This window comes from Drosophila pseudoobscura, chromosome 4, assembly GCF_009870125.1.
Source record: "Drosophila pseudoobscura strain MV-25-SWS-2005 chromosome 4, UCI_Dpse_MV25, whole genome shotgun sequence".
Lineage (NCBI taxonomy): Eukaryota > Metazoa > Arthropoda > Insecta > Diptera > Drosophilidae > Drosophila > Drosophila pseudoobscura.
The window spans coordinates 28,724,040-28,734,877 of record NC_046681.1 but is presented as its reverse complement, the minus strand read 5'-3'; the positions used below and the strand labels follow the sequence as shown (position 1 = coordinate 28,734,877).

The window sequence follows — 10,838 nt, the reverse complement described above, 5'->3', positions numbered from 1 at the left end:
GAGCCAGAAGGCAGCGACAGCCAACGAAATACTTTGCCAACGAAAATATTATACAACTACTTTAAAGGAAGGGAAAGGAAAGGGAAGGAAAGGGATTTATTGTGTGCCTCTGTGTGTGTGTGTGTGCAGACTCCTTTTGCCCAGTGTGCTGCTCAACCAGATGCAATGAAGCCGAAATGCAGCAGCACTCAACTTGAGCTCCTCTTTCGAGCTCCTCAAAGATTCTGGGGGGAGGAAAAGTCTTGCCGTCGCCCCTTCGCTCTGTGCGAAAATGAGCAGAAATTCTGGGGAAGGGCTCCTTGCCTCTTGTCCTCTGAAATTTTCATTTGCATCGTTTGGCAAGCTTCCTTCCTGCCATAACTGGCGGCGTTCTGCACGCAGTTACACATCACAATTTGGTGCGCAGCAAAAGTGGCAGCAGGAGGATCCAGCTCAGCCCGGCTCCTGGCGGCACACAGTTTGTCTTTTCATTAGTTTCGGTCCTTAGTGTTATCCAGCTCAGATATCCTTCTCTTGGCCAGCCCATAGCATTAGGAGTCTTTACCCGTATCGCTGAGGACTGCAATGAAATGCTCAGGAAACACTACCAGGGATTTTTCAGGGATTTGACTGCTCCAAATTTTATTCCCCAGGAGATTCCTCCGCTGCCCTTCACTCTCCTCCCACTTTTATCCCTGCCCTACTGTTATTGGGCTCATCGGGGACTGCGACTGCGTCTCAGATTCGCCATCTTCCGTCGGTGCGACTCCCCGTCCGTGTGGTCGTCGTCCCGCACCAGTTGCAGGGCATTGCAGACGGGAGTGATTATGTCGTCCACATGCGGCACCTTCGCGGCGAACGGGACCCGCCGCAGACCCGTCCAGATGTGCTGCCTGTCCGAGGGGGACTCGGCGGGCGTGGCGGCAATCGCCACCTCGAAGGCGCCCTCCTCCTCCGGCGGACCGTGCTCGTTGATCCGCAGCTGCAGCTTGACCCGCGGATGGAGGGCCCGCAAGGCCTCCGCCAGCGAGACGTGCAGCTGGAGGGCGTCTCGGCGGAAATTCTCGCGGTACCGACAATGATCAATGTACAGCACCGGCTGATTGGGGTCCAGTGGCGTCTTGTCGCTCATTGTCGGGCTGGGCAGGACTGGACAGGACTGGACTGGGCTGGACAGGACTGGGCTGGACAGGGCTGGACAGGTGGAAGAGCCCGAAATCGTCGGGGGGGACAGGTGGCTATAACTGTAGGCAGAGCTCTCAGGTTTCGACAGGATTCTCCTGGGTGGCTGCTTATCAACTCTTGGCGGCCGCCGCCAGGCCCCATTGTGTGGGGGCACCATCATAAATCAAATAAAAAAGAGCGTATCTGACAAATAAATCTTCGAGAGTGAAACACCGCAAAAAAAACAACGAGGTCGTGGAAAGAACATGCAAATGGGCATAAAATATGCAGAGGCCACAAGTCCAAAAAATGAAATAAAATAAAGTACAAGAAAGGTGACTGCCAGTCGGGTGTGGACGATTGGGATACCCTGAAAAAGTTATTAAATTTATTTTTAATTGGAAGAAATATAAAAAATATAAAAATCCCATACGTATTATTCTACGAATGATGGGTTCTCTCACAGGTATCGGATTTTCTTTAAGAAATATTTAATTGGTAGAAATAACGCGTTTTCGACCGATATTTCTTCTTATTATAACGATTAGAACTTATTAGAACATATTACTGATCTTGAACAAACTCATATGACTGTGAGAAATGCGTCAGATGCCATTTTGGGACATACATAGCTATAGATCTATTCTATATTCTGTATAGACTTTGAAAATAACCTTTCGGCATTACAAACCTCCTCTAAAAACCATATTACCCGACACGAAAAAATAGTACAAGATGCGGCAGAAAATAAATACATATTCCGTATATATCGTCCAGTTTCAGCTGACATTTTGACCTGCGGCGACTCGAAAAAAAAGAAAAGTATATTTTAAATAAAGGAAATTTTTTGCAAAATTTACCAAAGCTAAAGAGTAAAGAAAACACACACACAAAAGGGAAAGCTCACTCCTTCGCCCTCTCTCTCTCTCTCTGTATAGAAAAAGGGTGGTGGAGAAGTGTGGGGGGGGGGGGGGTGTCCGGGGGGAGGGGGGAAAATATATTTTAATAAACTGAACACAAAGCAGAGTAGCAAAAGAGCCCTGTGCTCGGTGCCCCAGAACCAGCGGCAAGGTTAGCCAGCAGTTCATTCATTCAGTTTTTATTCAGTTTTATTCACAGTTATTGAATGTAGAGCAGCTCCCCCTCCTCCCCGTCCGCCCTTCTCTTCCCCTTCCTCTGCCTCTGCCTCTTCCACTGCCCTCGAATAATATAAAAATAAATATAAAATACGAGTAAAATCTCTACCTCCACCTCTACCCTCTGCCCTCCACCATCTACCATCTACCATCTATGATAATATTGCAAGCTCAGCCAGGGGTTAGAGGTCGGGACGTGAGCAGCAGAGCCGCCACCGATGGCCCACCAACGACAGTGACCGACGACAGTTGACAGACGCCGCAAATCCCAAAGAAAATATATTCAGCCAAAACCGTAATGCGGTGGACAGCGGAGAGTGGATTGCGGCCGGAGTCGGGCGGAGAGTCTTTGGGCGATGGCCGGGACGTGGCAGTGACGATGACGATGACGATTGGGTTGCTGTTCCCTCTGATTGGATCAACATACTTATCCTTGTGTTGGCAAAGCACCTAACAAGGAGTCACAAATAGCCAGAGGACATCCCTCCTCCTAAGCCCCAACCACTTTAATATGCTAAGGAGAAACTATTTGAAATTTTGATTTAAAGCTAGCGTATGATTGGTGCAAAACGGTCTTTCCCTTGGGAAACGGTAGGGGAGGGCGGCAGGGGGGCGGTACGATGAGATAGAACCTATTAAACGTTAGAAAATTTGGCATTATTTTCACTCTTTTTGGACCACGCATTAGCCTTTTACCAGATTATTTCGATCTGACATAGGCCCCTTTTCCAGACTAAAACAAGCCCCTACAATTTTGTTGTTGAACCATGAGATTTGCTCGAATTTCCGGGCACTTAATGATTGGCCTTGGGTCCATGTGTCAACTAGTTCCCGAAAGCATAGCATGCCTTCGGATTTTTCAGTTCATTTGACAACGAGCACTCGTATCTCTCAATAAATTAATCTAAAAAACAAAAAAAAAATCCTGAAATGGAGCCCAAAATAGAGGAAAAGTGGAAAACCAGGCGCAGTACTGAGGACATCGGCGACTGGCGGGACGCTTCACTCCACACGGTTCTCTACGAGTACTTCGTGAAGAACATGGCGCTGTCGTCGGACCTGGGAGCGCTCATCGGCTACGTACTGGTCTTCGTGATCACTTGGTATGTGATTATCTGGATGGCTCGCTTCGTGCTCTCGCTGGTCTGGCCGGTTGTCATGCTGGTGCTTGCCGTGATTTTGATCCGCTTAGTATCTGCTTTCGATATCCCGGAATTGACAGACATGCTCTTCCAGGCCGTAGTTGTGGTTTCAGACATGGTAATGGCAGCCGTGACCAAAGCCCTAGAGTTTGGTTTAACTTTTTTAAATTAAGGGACCTCCAATAGTAAATCTCAGCTAAATATGTATTTTTCACGTTCGAAACTACTCGTTTAATATGCAAATATAATAAGAAATATGAATTATGTCTTTTTTACTTACCATCGCATCGCCGTAAAAGCATCCCTCTAATTTGATTTACTTTGATTTAATTTAATGTAAGGTGAGGCACTAGGGGGCGGAAGTTCGTGTGAATACACCAAGCAAGAGAGAGTCAGATCAGCGGGTATTGGGAATGCCTCACCCTATCACGAACTTCACTTGGAACGAGAGTACTCTCTCCTTTTTGATTCTCTTCCTCACTGCATCCCACTACTACTCTCCATTAAAGGGAGTGCGAAAGGGACAAAACTTGACGAATTTTAAGGCACGCACACAAACACACACACATTGCTAGAACTCACGGGATCCAGCGAAAAAAAAGGCGAGACAACGAAAAAATAACACATTTTAGATTTTTACACATAAAAAAAAACGAATTTATGCAAAAGTATTATGTTCAACAACATACATACATATACATCAAACATTGCACATATAAAATACATATTTTTTGCACTTTTCCTTCGTAGATTTGCATTTTTGCCGCCATTTTGCGTCCTCCTGCGCCCACGCCCTTTTTCAAACACTTTTCTTGCACTAAAACACATTTAATTTGTACATTTATATATGAACTTCATTTCAAACAGCTGCGCGACATTTTACACGATCGATTTTCACCATTTTCCGAATTTTCTCGAATTTTCTCGAGCCGACTTACGAACGCGCGCTTTGCCGACGGTAAAATGAAAGTGAGAGCGCTGCAAATGCGTTTATTCTTTGATCTCTTGCTCCTCTTCCTGATTGTTCTCTCTCGCACTCTCTCTCCAGCTACTTTTGCGAAAACGAAAATCGAAACGAAAAAACGGACGAGACAACGAAAACTTTTTGATTTTCCACACGAAAAAAAATAATTTTTGCACAAAATATGTTTATCCACATATGTATGTATACATATCACATATATAAAAATATGCCAAAAATCGCCGCACTTTTTCTTCCTACTTAGATCTGCATTTTTGCCGCCATTTTGCCACCCCGCCCTTTTCCAAACACATTTCTTGCACTAAAACACATTTATTTTGTACATTTATATAATCACTGCACTGAACTTCATTTCACAAACCTGGGCGACATTTTTCCCGATGGATTTCCACCATTTTCCCAATTTTCTCGAATTTAAACGCGGAGCTGACTTATGAACGCGCGCTTTGACCGGTTGAAAAAATTTGAATGAGAGCGCTGCAAATGCGTTCATTCTTTGATCTCTCATTCTGCTGCCAAGGGCGTACCCAGTATTTCGCGAAGGGGTCAGTGATTGTTATGCGTTTGATGAAGATGTTAAATGCATTTAGAAACATTGATTCATATCAAATCAATTAAGTAGAAACCTTTTTATTTCAATATGCAGCGAATATTAAATTCTAATATGTTTTCCACTAATAAGCACGCTGAAGGGGCGGCCAGTCACCCCCCTTCTGATAACTGGGTAAGCCCATGCCTGCTACTCTTCTTAATTGCTCACTCTACTCCCACGCTCTCTGCAGCTGCTTAAGCTCATGATGGTGGTCCGCTCTCGCAGCACGCATTCTTCTCACGACACCTTTTGCTCAGTGCAACAGCTTGGTGCTGCTCTCTCTCTCACTCAACCTTGTAAAATTTCATCATGCTCCTTGTCGTTTTCCTCTGCTACTGAAAAGAGAGATAAAAAGTGTGTGGGAGTTTGAGTGTGATCTAGAGACGAAACAGGTGAGTGAGTTACAGTGCGCGTTGGAGGTGCAGCGTATGGTGAAATGACTTAGATTTATTACATTAACTGATCTCTATTTGCAGTAGCAGAGAAAGAAGTTGAAAAATCTAAAATCTGTTATTGTCTCGTTGTCCCAGCTTTTTTTTCGTCTCGTTTTCGCAAAAGTAGCTGGAGAGAGAGAGCAATTAGGAAGAGGAACAGGATATCAAAGAATGAACGCATTTGCAGCGCTCTCATTCAAATTTTTTCAGCCGGTCAAAGCGCGCGTTCTGTAAGTTAGCTCCGCGCTTAAATTCGAGAAAATGTGGAAAAAGGTGAAAATCCATCAGGAAAAATGTCGAGAAGGTGTGTGAAATGAAGTTCAATGCAGTGCATATATAAATGTAAAAATTAAATGTGTTTTAATGCAAGAAAAGTGTTTGGAAGAAGGCGTGGGCGCAGAAGGAGGCAAAATGGCGGCAAAAATGCAGATCTACGAAGGAAAAGTGCAAAAAATATGTGTTTTATACGTGCAATGTTTGATGTATGTTTGTTAAACATAATACTTTTATATAATTCGTTTTTTTTATGTGTAAAAATCTAAAATGTGTTTTTTTTCCTTGTCTCGCCTTTTTTTCGCTGGATCACGTGAGTTCTAGCAATGTGTGTGTGTTTGTGTGCGTGCTTGAAAATTCGTCAAGTTTCGTCCCTTTCCCACTCCCTTCAATGGAGAGTAGTAGTGGGATGCAGTGAGGAAGAGAATCAAAAGGGAGAGAGTGCTCTCGTTAAAAGTGAAGTTCGTGATGGGGTGAGGCATTCCCACTACCCGCTGATCTGACTCTCTCCCGCTTGGTGTATTCACACGAACTTCCGCCCCCTAGTGCCTCACCTTAAATTAATATGCGTAAAATTTGTGCTCTTATTGGAAATCGTTTCGTGCGTTTCGTTGCCTGTGCGGTTTCGGTTCGGTTTCGGTGCGGTTTCGGTGCGGTTTTGTCGTAAAAGTCGAAGTCGTCGTGCGCTCTCTTTCTTCATCAGAATCGAATCTCAAGGGAAAAGAACAGCAAATAGATAGTGGGTGAGTGAAAAAAGAATAGAATAAAATTATATTATTCACAAATATTTCATTGGAGCGCATTAAAATCGGTATTTTCTTTTTCTCCTCTAATTTCGGCTCTTCTGCTCCAAAATCTATGCCAAAATTGTAACAGCAAGTGGCACCAAAATTTTTAATGGATCCCTCAAATATTTAAAGAAAACTGCGTCCATACAAATAATCCGTTTATTTTCAGTGCGGATGACGCGATACGACTTTCCATTTCTCACACTCATTAGGATAATTGTCCAGAGGGTTGTGGCCGGGGAGGGGGTGGGGTGGGGATGGGAGGGAAAGGCTCTGGGCAAGGACGCCTCAAAATGGAGGCTGAAACTTATAGATGACCGAGTAAACCGGTCAGTGGCCTCGCTCCATTTGTCAATGCCTCAGTTCGTGGCTGCCACAGGGCCTGCGGCGCCAGCAGCCTTCAACCTTCAGTTTCACTTGTTCGTTTTTTCTTCTCTCTTCTTTTGTAGCTTGCCACAAATTGGCCAATGCGTTTGTTCAGGAATCCAGAGACGGCCCAACAATGCTGGGGATTAAAAACCGTTTTGCATGCCCCATGGCGAGGAGGGAAGATCTTGGGGGCGGCAGGAATCCAAAACGAAAATGCGTAAATGAATTTGCAGAAATAATTCGCCGGGTCCGTCGCTTGATTAAATTTTCTTCTACTGCAGGGAGCACACGAGTGTCCGGCGGGCATATCCGTGTTATTTATAAAATATCCGGCCTCCGCTTGTTATGGCTCCAAATGAGTTTTCATTGATATACGAACATAGACTGTCCCCCCCCCCCCCCCCCCCCCCGCCCCTCATCGGGGGATTTCCCAGGCGGTTCTACGACCTCTGCCATCCCCAAAAAATGTTTACTTCCTTTCTTTCTCTTTCTCTTTCTCTTTTTGTATTTTATTTATTTCAATTATTAAAAGTTTCGGCCCGGCACGTTGCCCACAGAAATGCCTAAGAAAACCCTAAAGAAAAGTCGCAAATGGTTTTCTTTTTTCCACTTGCTCTCCAATCTTCAATTTGAGGCACATTCCCTCATCCATCCCCCAGTACTACCCTCTACAATCCCCTATTTTAGGCACTGTTCTATCCCCAATCTGGGCCCCACCATTTTCCCCCGTAGTATCTGAATTTTTTATCCCACGGTTTTTCCACCATTTTATTCCTCGTGGACTTTGGGCTAACAAAAACATTAACTGCTCAATTGTTTTCAACGCGCGCTGCCTTTGTCCTGAATTGATGGGCTTTAAATTGTTCAGGCTTCCCTCTGCCACTCCCCCTTTCCCTCTCTGTCTATCTCTTTGTTTCTTTTTGTATCTCTTTGCACTTCTATGGCTATGTATCTGTATCTGTTTCGCCTGTTTCTTGCTGCAATTTATTCATTATCAACAGCGTTAGCCTAATTGGTTTGTCCGCCAAGCAAATCCCACGGACTTTTGTTTAATTTTATTGCGATTCTGAAATATAATTTCGCCATTGAACGGCATTGATATTGATGATATTTGTAGATATTTAAATATAGTTTTTGTCCACGAATAACCTTTAGAAAAAAAGATTCGCTTTTATTTTATTCTTTCTTTCAGAAAAATATGCGCATTTCCATTTCGATTTCCATTAAACCAGCTGTGATTAATCCCTCATTATCCTCTTTATTGTATTTGAAAGCCTTCCGTTTTTTAAGGCAATGAACGATAAATAATAAATAAAATACCGGCATACAGGTAAGACTTTTATTTCCCCTCAGAAGGAAATCCACAACTGGAACAGCATTCTGTCGGGTATCTTGTGTTTTTTTTTTGATTGTGTACTTTATTATTGCATTATCATAAATTTCTTTGCGGGCCAGCAGAACAATAAATTCCATTAGCTCTTCTTATGTATGCTTTTGGGGGCTTTTCCGCGTTTTCCCCGCGAGATGAGTTTTCTTCAACAGGTAAACGCTTCACCGTCTGCTTTCTTGCGTTTATAATTAAATATTTTCTTTTCAATTTGTATGCCACAAAAGAGGCACGGCCGATGGTCTGGGTTAACCAGAGGGGGCTTTCCTGGGGGCTTTCCCGGGGCGGGGGGAGGAATCCTGGCGGGGAATGTTGCGGCTCTTCAGTTCATTGTGATTTTTAAAGTGTTTTGTTTGTCTTTAATTAGCAGTTTATGGCCTGCCGCTTATCTCTGGACAGAAGGAACGCATAGAATGGGGGCTCTCAGCCAAAGGAAAATATAGAATGGGATGTGTGGGTGGGTGTGGCTGGTGGGGGCTCCCCCCCTTCCCCCTGACTTAACGGCCAATTGGGAGTGGTTGGTGGGGGTGTGCCAGCGGTGCGTGCGGTGTGTCTGTGTTTGATATGATTAATTACCTAATTATTGCATTAGATTACTGTACAGCTGCGGCTATTACGGGCATGACTTAAAGCCTGTCCTGCGGCTATCATTGCCTACCACCGGCCGTTTAATCACTGCTAGCCTGTCCCAAACTCAATGGCTTATCCACGCCGCTTGGGGTCAACACTCTTTCCAATTCCCCAAAGCAGGTCTTGGACTTTGATCTGTAATTGTGGGGGGGAGCTGTGGTCCGACCTCTGGTCTTCAATAGGTAGATGTATGGCCTGGAGTCTGATCTGTAAGGGGGAGAAGATGTTCCAGAGACCCATCATCATGGCATGGACAGGGTTTCAGGACTTCAGGAATTCCAATTCGAGCTCTCTGTGGAACACCAGAACACCAGTAGAGTGTCGTTTGGAACTAAACCAAAACTAAGCTGAAAAGAGTGCCTATATGGCTATAGACTATGCCTGAGTCGAAAATCTTACTTTTAAAGGACGTAGGGGATCTCGAAGAACTATAAAGTGTGTAACATAAACCCATATCCATCCGATCGTATGTTCTCAATACCCTCATGCTCCATCCATTGCGAAAACCCATAGAAATTGTTAGTATTGTTAGAAAGAACCGAATGAATGGATCCCTGAAGCTTATCTTTTGCCAATAAAAAACCTCACAGATATCTACTTCCAAGGTACATATATATCCCAGATCCAAAGCAGTATAGTAGCAAATCCTGCCTCTCACTTTTGCCCAATTTTGGGTCCCCTTTTCAGGGTCTAACCAAATATTATTAAATAGAATCCAAAGTTTCCTCATAAATCCCGGCAGCATGAAGGGGTCTGTAGTTTTTTGGGTTGTGTGTGTGTGAGTGAGTATCTGTGTCTGTGTATCTGTTTATCTGCGTATCTGTGGGGATGTCTGCCTGGCAATGAATGTTGAAATGCCATTTTGTATAGAATACTTAACAGAGCGCCGCGGGAGGCCCATTCAAACACATCCACACTACACACACACACACACAGCACACACACACACAGCACACACACATAGGAGCATACACCATTTTCAATATCAAAGTCACGTGCAACTGTTGTATATTAGTTTCCCGGCCTCTCCCTGATGTTGTTTTTCCGTATTTTTTGTTGGTTTTGCCAACTGCCGTTGCTGTGGCGGTGGCGGTGGCGCTACGGCAACGCTCGAGTGATTTTAGTTTGAATTTTACGTGCCCATCAAAATGATTATGAGCACGCACATACCCGTAGATACAGGCACACGCCCCCAACCATAGATACACACACAGATACACTCTCCCCGCACACACGGACATAGTTTCAGGTTGTTCCACATGTTGTTGAAGGTATTCATGCACTTCATTAGGAGCGTCATGTCAAGCGGCAGAGCAGGGCAGAGCAGAGCAGAGCGAGGAGCAGGGGAGCAAAGTGTATCTACGAGTATGTCCCATGTATCTGTATCTGTGTCTGGGGTATCTGTGTGTGTGTGTGTGTGTGTGTGTGTGCGGTTTGTCGCCTGGGGGCGTTGATGTTTAGCGCTCGGTAAAGTCGTTTTAATTAAAGTTTGTGCAAGCATTGAAATTATGTACCGTTACGCTTTTATGCATACTCAGCTAAGTGCGATACTCCCTCCCCCCTACCACTCCCCCCTATCACTCCCTCTGTGTATCTTGTGGATACATTTTCGGTTGTACGAGCATCCCATCGAACAGCCACAGGACTTGACTCTGGTGTGCTGCAGCCCGGCGGATGCCTACCCCTGGAATTAGTTAAATAGTTTCGCCATGCATTAAGCCGATTAAAAGTTTTCCTATCAACAGAATTATAATTGTATCTCTATCTTTGAGATGCAACAAGTTGCTCCATTCAGGGAGGGGGTGAGTATCTTTTGCCAGCAAAGGCAAAAGGAATGCAATTGGGAAATTTATTCTATGGGAGATGCCACAGATTCCCTTAGAAACTTATCAAAATGTATCTTATGGTCTTTTCTTGGAATCAGGGAGGACTACTTTGATCTCCTTTCGAACAAAATCAGTG

At 44.5% G+C, this 10,838-nt stretch overlaps 1 protein-coding gene across 1 annotated transcript; it reads right to left on the bottom strand.

The window, feature by feature from the left end:
- Positions 1 to 610: 610 nt before the first annotated feature.
- Positions 611 to 1,168, bottom strand: LOC4817668 (selenoprotein BthD). The gene has a single exon (XM_001357020.4). The coding sequence runs from the start codon at positions 1,109 to 1,111 to the stop codon at positions 695 to 697; it is 417 nt and encodes a 138-aa protein (XP_001357056.2). The 5' UTR covers positions 1,112 to 1,168; the 3' UTR covers positions 611 to 694.
- Between the last annotated feature and the right edge of the window lie 9,670 nt (positions 1,169 to 10,838).